This window comes from Eubalaena glacialis, chromosome 11 (assembly GCF_028564815.1).
Source record: "Eubalaena glacialis isolate mEubGla1 chromosome 11, mEubGla1.1.hap2.+ XY, whole genome shotgun sequence".
Lineage (NCBI taxonomy): Eukaryota > Metazoa > Chordata > Mammalia > Artiodactyla > Balaenidae > Eubalaena > Eubalaena glacialis.
In genome coordinates, this window is record NC_083726.1 from 112419441 (window position 1) to 112436807 (window position 17367).

General features: G+C 51.1%; 2 protein-coding genes across 2 annotated transcripts in view; both read right to left on the reverse strand.

The window, feature by feature from the left end:
* Positions 1–17367, reverse strand: part of GALNT8 (polypeptide N-acetylgalactosaminyltransferase 8) — a 118559-nt gene that overhangs the window by 33579 nt on the left and 67613 nt on the right.
* Positions 11263–12846, reverse strand: KCNA6 (potassium voltage-gated channel subfamily A member 6). Its single transcript, XM_061204850.1, has one exon. It carries the CDS (start codon positions 12844–12846, stop codon positions 11263–11265), a length of 1584 nt encoding a protein of 527 aa, XP_061060833.1.

Sequence of the window (17367 nt, forward strand, 5' to 3'; positions counted from 1 at the left end):
TATACACATAAAGCAATGAAAAGAGGAGAGACTTTCTTATCTGTCTCCCAAAGCGATAATGTTGGACATGATTCCAACTCTACAATTATTTAACTTTCGGCTAGTAAATCTCACACACATAAGTGTTCCCCTGGGAGCTGAAACTCGCTGGGAAGAATCTCAGAAGAGGGGCAAGAAGGGATCTGGGGCTGACGGTGGGGTCGTGATGTCGCAGACAGCTGACAGATGCAGAGCCCGTGCTGCGGGGCCTATGATGACCCAGGAAAGCCACGTGGTCCCACTTTAGGAATGCCAGCTCTCAATTCTCTCCAGTCCCAGCCAGCAGGCATGGGGGACGCCTAGTTATCTGACGTCAGGAAGTCATTTTCAAATCGGAAATATCTAAACACCGCAGTTTGCCTTTTGCTCATTTTTATCATTTTAGACGGAAGTCCTTAATGGTTTCACACATCTCCCTGCTTACGTAATTGGACAGAGCACATAACTTTTTTTTTCTTCCAGATTGAATGGTTTTATTGCAATAATTCTAACATCGGGTGCTGAGTGCCTACACAAGGGTGATGGCAGAGAGCCCCAGGGGACAGAGGCGGTGTTGTATTTATACGTTGCCTTAGTGTATTCTTGATCGCTGCGAGGCCCCCTGCTCTCCTGCAGCCACATGACTGTCTCCCGTCTGGAGCCGTGACCGTCTCCTCTCCCGCTGCCAGCCCTCGCCTCCATCCCCACTGTCTGTGTCTGACAACCACCCTCCTCCCGCCCCCACCTAACAGTCTGCTGTGACTCAGTCCAACGCGATCCCACAGGAGGGCTTCCGAGAGCGGCCACACATGCCAGAGTCCACCGGTCACCAGATGAAGGAGGCCAGGTGGCATCTGTCCCTGCACAGGGCACCCGTTCCGTCTCTGATGTTCCAACCTGCGGTGGAAATGCACACATAGGGAGATGTCTTCCTCCTACAAGGAACCCAAGGCTGTGGGCACAGTGCAAGCGACAGGGGCCCCAGCCTCCGTGGGCACCTGGCAAGAGCACCCAGCCCTTCCAAAGGGACTGAGGTTGAAAAACTCAAACACAGGACCAAGGAGACCAGACCTATTGTTTTTCAGAAGAAAACAAATATCCAGGTCTGCATGTGAAATCTTCCAACTTTTCTTGTATTTTGTTTCATTTTTTTATTCTTCCTACCTTTATGGAAATGTAATTGTCATGTCCAATATTTCTTAGTGTCTCATCAAATTTGGCCCACACATTACCGATTTAGGACATCTGGTCAGGAATAACCTGCAGAGTCTCAGGTTAGGCGCTTTGTGATAGCTGTCTGGAATGCTGCACAGACATTTAGCATGACCCATCCTCTAAAGCAGAGAGCAGTCCTGCGCAGGCCACAAGCTTTTTTCCCCAGCACACCAGACTTTTGTCTCTTCCCAGTGATGCCCAGTTGCCTTTAAGCAGCCGGCGAGCATCTGTCTGATTTATGGCTCAGCTACCATGGCCTCTGGAAACTTGGTTCTTCCTGCCCCTAGTCCTGTGATTTATAAGTGATCTGTAACCCAACGGTAACTTCTCTTTCTCTCCCAGGGCAACAAAAGGCAGAGAAGAGCCTAGAAGAGGATTTCTGTTTCCCAGGGCATCAGAAGTCGGCACTGCTGGGTAAGAGGCCAACCTTCTGTATTCCTTCCTTCCTCTATAAAATACAGAAGTCTCAAATAACCTCCAGCTTTCCTGGTTTCTAATCTAAGACGGTTTCCTGCAGCCCAGTCACTAAATTTAACAGAAAAAGTGAAGCCCTAAAAGGTTAAAGAACCTCTGACTCAGTGAGATTAGATGCCAGAGACTACACAAACCTCTTTTTCCCTGCGCAAAAGTACCTTTGGTCCACACTAGGGTAACACTTACAGGTCCTTCCTTCAAAATCCAGGAGCTGGTTGTCTGATTAAGGATTTCTTAGCTTGGCCTGCTGCCTCTGCCCCCTGGAAAGTCAGGGGAGAGAGATGAAATTCAAACGCACTCATTCCATGTCTTCCTGGGCAGCTCTGCTGAGGAGTTTGGTTGGCTAGGAAATGAATAAAGTTGTTGTTTTTTTTTAATGTTTAAATAATCCTTAGGTTTCCATTTTCCATAGAAAAATATACTTGCACTGGAGTCAGAAAACATTGAGTTCTGGGCTCAGCTCTGCCCCGATTGCCTGTGTGACCATGGGTCAGTCACTCCTCTGGTCCACATCAGACCCCTCCTTCATGAAGGGGGGCATTTATGACCCCTCCCAGCTCTCTCATCTGTCCATCTGTGACCCTGGATACTGCCCTACCCAATACGCCGGTGCTCATGGGACGGAGTTGAGTGAGACTCTGCATCGTATTTGGTTGGAAACCAACAAAAAAGATTACCGGTATATCCACCATATTCTTACAAGACATATTCAGATTATTTTCTCTATATTAAGTGATGTCTTAAGTGCAATTTATTTAAAGAGATTGTGCTGTGAATCCTTTAGGAAAAGAGCCTTCTAGTTAAAAAGCTTGCTATCCTGAGTCTATTTTTATGTCATATTTCATTTCAATGTTGGTTTCAGAGAACAAAACTGCAGTCAACTGGGACCCCCTTTCTTTGAGTTGCAGGTGGCTGGTCACCCCAGGTTGCTGGTCAGTGTCACTGAGGCCCCCTCGGCTGCCTGGCAGAGGGGAGAACGGGGCCCTGCTGAGAGCGTCTGGCCTGCTAAACCCTTTCCCTTGCAGCCTCGTGACAACCAAGTGGGGCAAGTGGAATCTGCTTCCTTATTTTGCAGATGGCAAAGCAGAAGACTGGAGAGGTTTAAACGAGGTGCAGCTAACAGACAGTGATTCAGACCCAAGTTCTCTGACTCCAAAAGCAAGGCAGCTCTGAATTCAGGATGGGGAAGGCAGTGTCCCACGGGACACTGCGGTGACTGTGGGAATGAGCTGAGGGTGCGTACGGCGTTCTGGCCCGAGTCAGGACCCCCAGTGCAGCAGCGGCCCTTCTGTCACAGTGGAAGCAAACGGAGACCCACGGGAGTCAGGGGAGCAGCGTCTTCCGACTCCGGGGTCTCCTGTACCCTCTGCCTGAAAGGAAGAAAGGGCAGCTGGAAAACAGCCGAGGAATGTCAGCGGGTATCCCACCGGCAAAGGGGAAAGGGCGCAGTGGGACATGAAAGAGGGATGCTGAGGGCGAGGACCAGGGGAAGTGGGATTTTGAAAGCCACTAGAACAATGGATGAAAACTCTGAGCCGGGTCCAGCTTGTGGGTTCCGTCCCGAGGATTAACTGTGAGACCCTGCATTTGTCCCAAGGAGGAGGATGCGAGGAAGTGTGTGAGGAAGGCTGTAGGACTGTGACCCGCCAAGGATGCTAAAATGTGAGGGGAGGAGAATAGTGATGGAGTGAGGAAAGGCCCTCTAGAAAGATGTAGATGCAGCTCCGTGCCTTCAGAGCCCCAGAAAGAAAAGAGCATAGGATGCTTGCTGGTTTTCCATCACAAAGACAAACTGGCATGTAAATAAAAGCCTATGCGGGACTTCCCTGGCGGTCCAGTGGTTAAGACTTCACGTTTCCAATGCAGGGGGCCCAGGTTCAATCCCTGGTCAGGAAATTAAGGTCCCACATGTCGCACGGCACGGCCAAAAAAAAAAAAAACAACAAACAAACAAACAAAAAACAGCCTATGTACACATTTAGGAACCACGAATTCATTCTCTCTTCTTGTTTAGTACCAATCAGACCCTCACTGCGTTCTGTTCATTACATCTCCCCTGAGGGCGATGGACCACAAGGAAGCCGGATGCCCTTGAACCTGCCCTCTGAGCCTCAACTGTCTGATCTGCCAAAGAGGAAAACAATGGCTAGCCTTCCCACTGCATTTAGTTGTTGAAGGATAACAGCACTGATAATAATACCAACCTCTGGATCGTGCTCACAGATGGCTGCCTATCCCACTGTGTACATAGTGTTACATGGTGTCACATATTACATAAACATTGTACCTATATTAACTCATCTAACCCTCAAAACAGCCCTGTGAGACTGGCTCCATTATGCCCCCATTTTACAGAGAAGGAAACTGAGGCACAGAAGGCTTCAGAACTTGGTCTACATCACCCAGCAGGTAAGTGGCAGAGGTGGGATTTGAACCCAGACGATCTGGCTCCAGAGTCCAGGCTCCCAACCTCTGTTACATGACACGATGTCTGAAAGGACTGAACGTGTTCGAGATGCTTCTTTAAATGAATGGCGCCATTCTCATTCCTGTTAGGACCACTCCCACGGGAGAGGATGGATTCCCCGGAGGAGGTGGCACCACAGCCTCAGATCCACAACGTCGCTGGCCGGTGCCAGCCTCCGGGAGGAGAAAGAAGGCATGGTCCCGGCCCCTCCTGGCCGCGGGACTGTCTTCCTGTGTTTTTTTTTCCAAAGCACAATGTCTCTGCTGCCAAGAGCGGGTTTGTCTGTCTCCTGGAAACCACGGTTGTCAAGTCCTGGGAGCGAGAGCAAGCGTGTCAAAAATAGCAGCGCCGCAGACAGCGCGGCTGCAGGCTCCTTGGAGATGTTGATTTCACTCTCGCCAAAGAGCCGGGGGTCTGTCTGCGTTCCCTGCACCTGTGACAGAGGCCGCTTAAGGCTCCAGGATGTTTCTAGGGTCGGGCAAAGAGTGTCCGCCAGGCGCGGGACAGACTAAAGGAAAAGCCCCTCCACAGTGGCAAGGATGAAGTCGGAGGTGTGCTCAAAAAGAAGAAAAAATTGTCATAGATAAACCATAATGGAAAAGAATATGAAAAAGAATATCTAGGTATGTATAACTGACTCACTTTGCTGTGCAGCAGAAATTAACACAACATGGTAAAGCAACTCTACTTCAATAAAATACATTTTAAAAAAATTGTTAGAAACCCCATCAGGGCTAGGCCCCCAATAGGTTAGGTGACAGCCAAGGTGAGACCAGTCTTGATGGCACTTACTAGGGTGTCCGCCTCTTTTTTCTCTCTTGTTCTGGGAACGAGCAGTCACTTGTTTTGGATAACCTTTCCCAAGTGCTCACTGAGAGGTCTCCACTCCTTCTTTAGGGAACAAAGGGGATGACGACCAAGATAACTAATGAGGACCTACTGGATAGCACAGGGAACTCCACTCAGTAGTCTGTGATGACCTATATGGGAAAAGAATCTAAAAAAGAGTGGATATGTGTATACGTATAACTGATTCACTTTGCTGTACACCTGAAACTAACACAACGTTGTAAATCAACTAGACTCCAATAAAAATGTTTAAAAATATAGGGGACCAAGGGGTGGTATCAATGCCTTTCTCTAGGAGTTCAGAGCAAGAGGAAGGGAAAGAAATGACCCTCTCCAACCCCACAAGGACCTCGAGCCCAGAACAGGAAAGTGGTTCATCGGGAGACATGGTAACACGAGAGCTAAGAGCCCATCTGTCCTCATTCCCAGTGGTCTGCATCCAGAGGTCCCCTTTCCCAAAAAGCCCTAGGCTCCAGTCTGACTCTGGTCCAAGAGAGCCGCGCACCCCGGGGCAGCCCGGAGTCAAGTGGGATGGAGAGAGGAAATCTTTTGGTTTAAAGAATGGATTTCTTTTCCTTCCCTAAGTGACCTTGACAAGCTAGAATTAGACCAAACTTTGCTTCCCGGGGCAATAACGCACAGTCAAAAACAATCAGAGCCGGTCCGGCGGTCCCAGCCAGATTGTCCCGGGAGGACGGTGTTCCCTGGAAATCTCTCCTGGCATTTCTGGAGAGATGCCGGGGGACAAAACACTGCCAAAAGCGAGGCCTCGGCCAGCGGAGAGAAGGCATGATAAACAGCAGGACCGGAAGGTGTCATGTGAGGAAAAGCAGCCAGGGCGGGGGTCGGGGGGTCGTGGTGAAGGAATGGATTAGCGAGCGGAAGGCAAGTAAGAGCAAGAGAGGAAAGACAGGAACGTCCCTGGTGGGCCAGTGGCTAAGGCTCCGCGCTCCCAGCACAGGGGCCCCGGGTTCGATCCCTGGTCAGAGAACTAGATCCCACATGCATGCTGCAACTAAGACCTGGCTCAGCCAAATACATAAATAAATATTTTTTTAAAAAAGAGAGAGAGAGAGAGAGGAGTGACATCCCATGAGCACTCTTGGAGGAGGACGAGCTAAGGGAAGACTCTCACCCCTACTTCTTCTGTTTCCTGGAAGCACCACAGCCTGCGGGGCCCCATCAGCGGCTGGAGGGTGGGGACCAGGCCAGGAGAAAAACACCTTGACTCCTGTGTAATTTCTTAAGGAATTCTGAGTTTCCAGGTACAGAGATAAGGTGGAGATTTCTGCGTTTGTCTGTGAGGTTTTGATTGTTTCTGTTTTGCCAGCAAAGTATAAACCCCTTGGCGGGGGAGGGGGTGGGGGGGGAGGCGAGTTCATTGCCTTCATCCTCTGTCATGAATGAGTCACATCCAACGTGCTTATCCTAGTTCAGTACGTGCTAAGCAGGCTCTGCACGGACCAGGAATGGCTTGGCCTGTCTTCAGAGCAAAAAGAAAGGGGCATGTCAGTCCCACAAAGGTTTCATTGTCAAAATTCAAGACAAAAGAAAACAAACAGTTCTTGGCACTGGAAGGGAGGAGCTGGCAGCAACTGCATGAAAGCTCTAAAGTGTCCCCGTGTGGCAGAGAAAAAAAACTGTCATTCCATCCTGAATATGCAGTCTGGTCCCTCTTTAGAGAGGCTTAACCTCCAGATTTATAAAACCAAATCATCTCCCAGACAAGAGGTGAAACTCTGAGGTTATTAGTCTCATGTCACTTCTTTTTTTTAACAATTCAGTGACTTTTTTGGGTTGCCTTATAGAGCCGTACAACTGTCACCACAATCCTCTTTTAGAAAATGTCCCTTACCCTCCAAAAGCTGCCTGATATCCTGATGCAGGTGGGAATCAGCCTACACGACCTCCAGCAAGGAGATGCACGAGCCTCCCTACGGACCGGTTGGTGAATCTTAACCCATCATGCCAAGGAGTGTCCCCCGCACCTTGCACCACTGACATTTATGTCCTTTGCTTTTCTTCTGCCTTCAGTGGACAAGAGAGACAGCTCTGAGACCCTTGGAGTGAATTAAGGGCAGTCTGAAGGTCGCCCTCGAATTAAGACTTTTTCTAGTCTAATTCTACTCTATGCCTTCCTCCTAAGCCCTCTTTTCTGTGTTTATTTCACTTTTTCCACTGTGCCATTGTCTTGAACCTTTCTGTAAGCTTCTTAAGGTTGGGGGACCCTTCTTAAGGCCATTTCAAAGTATTTCTCTGAAATGTATTGCTATCAGGTTCCTTCTCTCTCTCTCTCTCCTCTTCTCTATTTTATCCTTGCAGATTCAAGAAATTTTGTCCGAGACATCTTCTAAACCCACAGCAATCTCACCTTGCTCCAGAAGCTCAGAACTCTGCCCACAGAGGTGAGTACCCTAGGAAAGGATGCTGTACCAAGATGACAGGAAAAAGGGGGTCCTCCAGCTGGAGAACAACCTTCTGAGCAAACACCCTAGGTCACAGCCATCCTACAGTGCAAAGGGCAATCTCAGCTGAAATGCCCCAAGGTGCTCCCAGCCCCTGAGAATGTAAGAGAGAGACAGAGAGAAAGATACACAGAGGAGGAAGAAGAGATTCAAACAGCAGATGGGGGAAAATCAGAGACGTGAGAACAAAACAAAAGGCAGAGAGAGTGACACTGAATAGAAGACGGAAGGGGTAAATACAGAAAAAAGGGCGTGATTAGAAGGGGATGGGGGGTGCTTCCCTGGTGGTCCAGTGGGTAAGACTATGCTTCCAGTGCGGGAGGCTTGGGTTCAATCCCTGGTCGGGGAACTAGATCCCACATGCATGCCACAACAAAGATCCGGCGCAGCCAAAATAAATACATAAATTATATATATATATATATATATATATATATTTATGAAGGGGATGAAGGAGGGAGGTAGCAATGTGGGAACAGAAACAGAGAAGGAGAGTAAAGTAGATGCAGACAAAAACACACAGAGAGCGAGGCGGCCGTTGAGGAAAGGAAACCAAAGCCTTCATCCTCCCCCAAACACACTCTCTCCCGCCCTCTCTCTGCCCCTCCCCACCCCTGTTCTCATTTGGCCTGAAGGACTGAGCCAGAACGAAATTCCCCAACAGGAGAACCTACCTCGGGTGCAAAGACGGCCAGCTGTCCCCTTCTCTCCTGGGGCTGATCTGGCAGGAGGGATCTCCCACGTCTCAGCCGAGCTTCACAGATCCAGGAAGACCTCTGGGAGCTCCTGTGGGCCCGAGTCAGGTGTAACGATGACCTGAACCCCTCCGCTGGCAGCTGCGAAATCGCCACCCCAGCTGTCACAGCAACACCAGGCACAGATTGTCTCAGCGCTCAGGGAGCAAAATCCACATCAAGAGGCTCAGAGTCAGAGGGGCTCACTTGGCAGAATCCTTCACAGGAACTAGGTCAGGTCACAGCCTCTCAGTTTTTCTTCCACATCTTAAGATGAACCACCTATGAGATTCCTCCCAAGAGCTAGACTGTTCCTTGGGAAGCAGGAGCATCGTTTCTCTGTCTCTCTCAGGGCTGGGAGGAGCCTCTCTCCGAGGACGTGAGTGCTCCACAGTGCTATTATGGGCTAAAACTAGTATGAGCCTTGGCGAGGCCCAGCTTGACTGCCTCTGGAGAAGCTAGTCTCCTCCAAGGCCATTTCAAAAAAAATAATATGGACATTGGTTTAACCGGCAGTTGCTTAACATTCAAGTTTCTGAAGACTCAGGGGTGGGATGAGGCAGCTTCAATGACTGGGTGGGGAAACCTGGAAGAAAGGTCCAGATAGGAAGCTTTGGGGACCTGCTTCCCCTTCATTTTCCGAAGGTCACGCACCCCTGTCCTAGCCCTAGCAGCCCCTAAACCCATATGTGAGAGGCGTCCCCCTTTCAGAAGCTGGGAATACGTAGTCTCCTGTTCTCCCTGGCTGCCCAAATCAGAAGATAGAGAGAACAGTCTGGAAGGTTGCTACGGCAACCAGAGTCCCTGGAGAGCCCAGCTCTCCGTAAACCCTTTACTTTCGGGCATGCTCTGACTTGAAAAGGAAATGGTGATGAGGATGAGCACATACATACATTCAGAGACACATGCATACGTGTGCCAACATTACCCTCGCTGGAAGCATCCCTTTTGCCTCTGGGTGGGCCTTCTCTTTCCCCCGAACTGCCAGGAGTAATATTCCAGAAGACATTTGGAAACCTGGCACTTTATGGCCTCAGAGCAAGTGTCTGAATCATGAGCATCTCCTACTGCATTTCAGGTTTGGAGAAGCCAAGCTCCCAATCAAGATGACGGTGTCTGGCCCTAAAAGGATCACACTGGACCGCTCCAAAGAGTATCCTCCTTGCCAAAGGGTAAGAAGAAAGACCAAGGCCCGGTTCAAGAGGCTAGGGAGGGATTTAAAGAGTTAATGGCCCAGAATGGCCTGTGCATGGGCTCTGGATCCAAGGCAGGAACTCTCAGGGGAGGCCTTGCCTATGGGAGATGGGGGAACGTGGTAATGAACTAGAAACCATTACGGAAGTTCACACATTTGCATAGCATCATCCCCAGCCTCCCAGATGAGTTCACGGGCCATTCCCCATGAGGTGGGGGTGGGGGGAAGACATGAATGTTCCCATTGAATGGGTGGGGAAACTGAGGCACAAAGAGGGACTGTGGCACCCAAGTTACCCTGTAAAGTGTGGCAACATCCGGACAGTGTCTCTCAAGAAAACCCTCAAGAGGCCGTCCCTCATAAGTTTGCTCTTTGAGAAAAGATTTTTTTAAAAATTCTTATCAAGGAGCCTTAAAGCCTAGTTTATAAAATTAAAAACTCGTTAACAGTCCTTTCGGTTTCTGAACTGTACCCAGGAGAGCTCAGAACAGTGCATCACAGTTGATCAAGGCAACAAATGAATGACAATGTGATGAGGGGACAGAAACAGGGGTTCACAACGGAAGAAGATGACTTGGTCCAGGTGGCACCTTACCAGTGAGAGCTGTTGGCTGCAGCTCCAGGGCCAGAGCAGGAGAAGGTTTGTTTGACTCAGCAAAAACCTCTAACAGTGAGGCTGTCAGCAAAGGAATAATGCTTCTTCCTTACTCTAAACCACCTGTCTCATTGCCCACAAAATGGAAAAGAAAAAAAAAAAAGCCCACGCTAGCATCCAATGTGTGCTTTTACCTGTCTGTGGGTTTAGGCTGGAGTCTGCTTTAGAAAGCCTTCAACAGCAATCCTAAGTCAGACTCCCAGGAAGAAGGGTGGAGGGCTAGAGAGGGTCGGGGGAAGTGAGGGAGAGAAATTTGCTATCAGCAGAAGACTCCTCTGCCCCCCGAGACGGCACTGTCTCCGTGGCACCTCTCTTCTGATAAGCGGTCAAGCCAGGTGCTTGATTATATTCAGTCATTTCTCCCAGCTCTGTGGTTCCCCTTTGCCAGTTCCTCTGCACAGGAAGAATATTTGGCTCTGAGAAGGAGCCTTCCTGGAAGCTAGAGAGAGTCAGGGGATCAGAGTGGGGAGAACTAAGTGGAGACCAAAGACTGATGTCTACTGTGCCAGATCACACCTGGAAGAATCCATTGGCCCCTTTGGTCCAGAACTGACTCTCATATCCTCTAAATGGCCAAGTGTAATTGTAGTTTCTCTAATTGCATCCAAGATTAGAGATGAATAGCATATTTTCAGGCTGGGCAGCTGAAGGCTCTCCCAGGGGTCCTCTTCAGGATGACCAGCCAGTGTTACAGGGTGTTGGAGGAAAACAACAGAAGGAGTACTGTTTCTGTCCCCCCGTTTCTGCCGGTTACCATGTGGCCAGAAGCTAAGACAGGGGCATGCCCCAAAGCCACAGATGCTAAGGGGAAAAGGGACCCAAGTATGCCTGGTTTCCATCTTGTCAACATCGCTCTTCCTAGAGATATTACAAGTCCCAGACATGAAAAATCAGAGTCTTGAGGGAAGGTCAGATGGAAATCTCATCCATGTGACAGAAGATGGGCACGAATGGGTGGCACCGTTAGAATTTCGAAAATGTCACTCAGATGGAGAAACCTTGGATGCTGCAGGGGTCAAGTAACAAGATTGAGAGTCCAGGTGTGTGGTCCTGGCGCCAGCCACTGGGTGTAGGGGAGGGAGTCAGGAAGTCACCTGGAGCTGTGGGGTGCGAGTGGTGGAGAATGAGAAGGAGCCCTAAGGGATGGTTTGCTCAGTGTCTTCCTTCCGTGCAGGCCCGGCCTGCATCCATCAAACTTCAGTGAGCATCCTTTTCTCGGCATATGCCCGATGTGGAGTGGGAAGGTAGCTGGGCCTCCGCTCCCGAGTGGCCTCCGAGAACTCAGGTTTGCCAAGTCCACTGTCAGCTGCCTTCAGGTCCGGGGCCGGCTGCCCACAGGTGACGTGGGTATACTGGCCGTGCTCCTCGTGGTCCGTCTCCCGGTGGTAGAAGTAGTTGAAGTTGGAGACGATGACGGGCACAGGCAGGGCGATGGTGAGGACCCCGGCGATGGCACACAGCGAGCCCACGATCTTGCCCCCCACCGTCATGGGGTACATGTCCCCGTAACCTACCGTGGTCATGGTAACCACCGCCCACCAGAAGGCATCAGGGATGCTGGGAAAGAGCGAATCATCATCGTCGGCCTCTGCGAAGTAGACGGCGCTGGAGAAGAGGATGACCCCGATGAAGAGGAAGAAGATGAGCAGACCCAGCTCCCGCATGGAGGCCTGCAGGGTCTTGCCCAGGATCTGAAGCCCCTTGGAGTGGCGGGACAGCTTGAAGATGCGGAACACCCGGACCAGGCGGATCACTCTGAGGATGGCCAGGGACATGGCCTGCTGCCCGTTCTGGCCGCCGCCTCCACTGGCTGACGGCTGCTCCTGCTGCTGTACCAGCTCGGTGCCCAGGGTGATGAAGTAGGGGAAGATGGCCACCAGGTCGATGATATTCATGATGTTGCGGAAGAAGGCCGGCTTGCTGGGGCAGGCGGAGAAGCGCACCAGCAGCTCGAAGGTGAACCAGACAATGCACAGCGTCTCCACCAGAAAAAAGGGGTCGGTGAAGAAGGAGCCCCCAAGAGTACTTAGTGGGGATGAACCCCCTGCCATCATTCCCCCGGGGGTGATGCCAGGATGAAATGTATAGGAATCGTCTTCATCCTCCTCTTCCTCCTGACTGCCCCGGGACACTGGGGAGACACCACCACCATCGCTTCCGCCTCGACCATCTGCACGGAACTGCGGCAGCGTCTCCAGGCAAAAGATGACGATGGAGATGAGGATGACCAGGACCGAGACGATGGCGATGCCCCGGGCGGGCCCCGAGCTCTCCGGGTACTCGAAGAGCAGCCACACCTGGCGCTGGAAGGGCTGGGAGGGCAGTGGCTTCTCATCCACGCCACCCTCGGGCAGGCAGCCCTCGTCCTCGCGGAAGGCAGCCAGGGCCTCGTCCCCGAGCTGGTAGAAGCGGATCTCCTCCAGGAAGATGTCCAGCGGCACGTTGACCGGCCTCCGCAGCCGGCCCCCCGACTGGTAGTAGTAGAGGATGGCGTCGAAGCTGGGCCGGTTGCGGTCGAAGAAGTACTCGTTCCTCAGCGGGTCGAAGAAGCGGACGCGGCGGCCGGGGTCCCCCAGGAGCGTGTCGGGGAAGAGCGACAGGGTGCGCAGCTGCGTCTCGAAGCGCAGCCCGGAGATGTTGATGACCAGCCGCTCGCTACTACAGCAGCCGCCGCCGCCGCCGGCCTCCGGGAAGTCTCCGGCATCCTGTTGCTCCCCCTCCGGCCCACGGACCTCCCCTGGCGCCGCCAACGTAAGGGATTTCTCCGATCGCATGTCCCCTCCGCGGTGCGCTCCCCGCCACCAGGACGGCGCCCACGACACGACCTCCCGGGCGCGGCGCCGCCTCCCAGCTCTCGGCGGCGCCTTCTTTGCGGGGTGGGGCTCGCGGTACGACCGACGTCGGGTCCCTAAGCCCCGAAGCCCCGGTCTTCGCCGGGCTGGGTCTGGGGAGGTGACCTGGGCGCGGAGGGTTCGGCTCCGCGCCCCTAGTTATCCGCGCCCGATGCTAGATAGAGCTTGTGGTACCTGGAACCGCAGCCTGGCGCGTGTGCAGCTGGACGCCAGGAAAGAAGCGCGGCTTCGCGCCCCCGCCCCTCCCCAGACTGGGCTCCAGGACGCGGGGGGCCGCCCTCCGGACCGGTCAGCACGTCCCAGCTCCCGCGGCGCTCCTCCAGCAGCTCCAGACCCCCGGCCGCCGCTGGGACCCGAGCGCCAGATGCGCCTCCCTCCGGCTCGGCCAAGACGCCTGGCGGGGCTCGGCCTCCGCCCTACGGCCACCGCGGGCTCCTCTGGCCAAGGTCGCTGTTCCCACCGCCACGGCCGCCACCGCCTCCCTCCGAGCCGCGCCGCTGGCCTGCGAGAGGGCCCTGGGGCCGCCCCGGCGCCGGGGCGCGCGGACCCACCTCCCCAGACCCTGTGCCTTCGCTGCAGCCGCCGCAGCTGCAGCGGCTCGGCTCTCCGCTCTGCCCTTCCTTCCCAACACACTCTCTCCAAGTGACGTGGCAGGCCCCGCCTGCTGCCCCCTCCCACCCCACTCGCGCATCACACCCCTGGCCCGGCCAGGGGCCGCGCGAGCCAGGGCGCGGCGAGCGGACGCACCCTCACCTCTCCAGTAATCTTTCCCGCGCTCTCCTGGCACGCCTCTCCCTCCCGCACGTCCACATCCACGGCCCTCTAAACAGGCGCAGGTACCCTAATGCCACACCCCCCGCCCCGGCAAGTCGCTCTTCTCTTTTCGGTTTAGGGAGCTGACCTGCGCAGTGCATCTCATCAATAAGAAAACACCCCTCACCGCCCCCCCCCACCCCGCCCCATGGCAGAGTTCTGTGCCTCCACTCACCCAGAAATTTAATGAAAGAAATCAAATTATATTTTGTCCTTCTGTATTTACGAAGACCTATTTGCCAGCGTCTTCAATCTCTACTTAAAAAAAAAAAAAAAATTGAGGAAGCATGTTTTGATGTCTTGAGAGGTTCCAATTTAAATTGTACTCCAATGTCAGTCCCCAGAGAATCCCATACTTCCCTTTGCAAACCCGGGAGGGCGAGGCCGCCATTCTCCCAGGATTGCAAAGTGATAGCAGGGAAAAGGGTAGGAAGTCGCTGGTTGCCTTTTCCAACAGGAGTTTTCCAAGGGAGTCCTGGGAGTTTGGGCAGCAGCCCCAGTGAGGAAAGAACCACAAGACGGTGGCATCTCAGAGGTAGCCTAGCTCAGGGAAGTACATCCTGGAATTCATGAGCTCCCAGCCTCCCTGGGAACGAATCCGGAGTGAATGAGGAAAGGGGGAAGGGGGGAGTGGAAAGGTCATGTTGATTAAACTAACAGCTGCACTTCCTGAGCACTTAATATGTAGCGGCCACCTTCTAGGTGCTTCACCTGCACCACTTCACTCTTCACAGTCCTATGAGAAGGGCGGCCTCTGCTCCTCAGTAACGTTACAGCGAAGACCCACCTGGCAGCATTTGGGTAGGGACCCAAGTTTGCTGTAGAGACGCTTCCCCTAACTCTCCAGGAGGGAGGAGGAAAGAATGGTTTTCCATCCATTTCTACCAGAGACTCTATCGTCTTCCATCACTGGATCAGACAGGTTGGGGGTCTGCTGGGGAAGCTTTGGTCTGATCTTTTCACACTGCCACTGCCAGGTAGGGTTGACGTTTGCTTCTCTGTGCTTCATTGTCCCCCTTTTGGGGTGGCTGTGGACAAAATAGGTTGTTGACAACCAGAAGGTGTTTGTGTGTAGCTTCTTGTGTTCTTAGATCATTGGTAAGAGTTCATGGATGATACTGATGGAAATGATACATAAAGGTACTCTCAAACCACAAGATTCATGTGAGAGTTCTTTGTATTGCATGGAGTGTTTTAAAACCACAGTGATTCACTCCCAGCGTGGTGGGGGCGGGAGGGGGGGGGGGCGATGGGGAGTAGGGAACTAAGTGTCCTGGATGTTTAGGGCAGAGGTCAAGTGGTGAGTGGGTAGGAGACAGGCTGCCACATCACTGCTTCATTCTCCAGTCCGGTCCCTCACCAGGCCTGCAGGGCAATCGTTCTTCCGCTTCTTTTCTTTGCTTATCCTATTCATTTCCACTCCCTCCTCTCAGCTTGCATGTTTCAGTGAATGGCGAAAGAGCAAGTGTACCCAGTCACTCAGTCAATATTTTTCCTATTCACAGGCTCTGTAATTAATCAATTTAAACTTTGCACTATTAAGTTGCTCCATTAAAAAAAAAGAAAGAAATATTTTAAGGAAAGAAAGGGAACCTAAAAAACCTATAGGTTTTTTAAGAACCTATTTCTTAAAAAAGAAATATTTTAAGGAAAGAAAGGGAACCTACATATAACCTGTGTTATATGATATAAGTATATCATATATTATATGATATACTTATATCATATAACATAAGTATTATATAACATAGAAGATACTCTTTTTTACCCATGTCCAGTTGTCTGTAATTCTTTTCTGGGTGGTAAATTGACTCACCCATGATCCCTTTTGTCGTCTTTGGTGGTCAGTTTTTACAGTGAAATATTCATTTGCATGTTTGTTTTCATCATTGCCATTTTTATCCACGAGGTTATCAACTAGGTCATTAACTCTTCCAAACAAACCTTGGAGAAACGTGGGAAGGAACCTGCATTCTGCCAGGAGGGTGCACAGTCTAACGTGATGGCGGGAACAGCCCTTTGAATACCACTTGGGTTAAGGCTGCCAAGCTACAGGCAGAGCTGATGCTCCATGGTTACTTTGACCTGCACCCCACAAGGCTCTGCCCCAAGAGAGGTTTCACTGTGCACGAGGAGTTTCCCCTGGAGGGAAAACCCATTAGCAAGTTCATGAATCAGAGTTCTGTTTTTAGTTCTTTTGTGAAAGAGACTCGTTTCTTAGCTTTAGAAAAGCCCTTTTTTCTAGATCTTTCCTCTCAAGCAAATATTAAGGATGAGTAAAATCACACCTTTGGAAGTGCCAGTTCCTATGTGAAGGAAGACAGGAGGAATAACCCCATCCATAGACTGCAACGCCACCTCCAGTGACTGGTGAACATTTCCCCAGAGTTCACTGAGCCCCAATTTCATGAAACCATAGGCTTTTCTAATTGTATCTAAATCCAGACATTTTCACTAATGGTAGGAACCATTCATTTATTTAACAAGCTTTCATTGAGAAGCTAGTGGGTGCCCACCATGTGCCAGGTGCTGGGGATTTGGAAGTGATCTGGACAACCCATCTGGTCTTATGAGCTTACATTTTCGTGCAATAAATACATGACATTCTAGACAGAAAATGTTAACAGTAAACAATAAAGAAGATATTTACATATTGTAGTAAATGCTCTGATGAAAATAAATGGGATGCCGACTCAGAAATGAACCTGGGGATTCTGCTTTGAAGAGGGTGGTTGGGAAATTTCCCTCTGAAGAGGTAATATTTCAACTGAGAAGTCAAAGATGAGAATGAGCCAGACTTGCTAAAAGCAGGGAAGAGCATTCTGGGCAGACAAGTTCAAAAGCTCTGAGCTAGACAGGTCATGGGTGTTCAGGATGATAACAAAAGCCATGTGCTGGGAGGAGAATGGGCAGCAGGGAGAGATGTACAAGATGAGGCTGAAGAAGGAGCGAGGGGTAGGTCTTACAGGGGTTGGTGTTCAGGTGTTACATTAGGATGCTGGATGTGAAGCCAATGATGGTTCTCAAGAGGAGAAGAGACATGACATGATTTACATAGAGGCTGTGGGGGAATGAATTACAAAGCCACAAAAGAAAAAATCAGGAGACCAGGAAATTGCAGTGATTTGGGGAAAACATGATGATGACTTGAACTAGAGAAAAGGTAGGGTGTATAGAGATACAGAGGGAGGAGGTGTGGTTGGGGAGATGTTTAGGAGATAGAATTAGCAGGAACTGGTGATGGATAGGACATGAGAAGTAAACAATGGATGCCAGGTTTGGGATTTGAGCAACCAGGTGGGTTGGTGGTGCCATTTATTGAGAAAGGGAAGATGAGAGACTAAACAGCTTGGGATCAATCAAGACCCATATTGTTTTTAGACATATTCATTTGGAGAGGCAAATTACACATGTGAATGAAGACATCAAGGAGACGATTGTTTATCCAGGTCTAGAATATGGTAGAGAAATGTATGATTTATGAATTTAAAATATTTAGAAGGATTTAAACCCCTGGCATTAAAGTCTCCTAGAGAAACAGAATATGGACCCAGTCCTTCACAGCAGTCTACAATTTACCATTCAAGTTCAGGAGGAAGAGGAGCCAGCAAAGAAGACCAAGGGGTTTTC

Bases quoted from the DNA above. Each gene is read 5' to 3' on its own strand.
- KCNA6 (XM_061204850.1), bottom strand. From the start codon at position 12,846: ATGCGATCGGAGAAATCCCTTACGTTGGCGGCGCCAGGGGAGGTCCGT.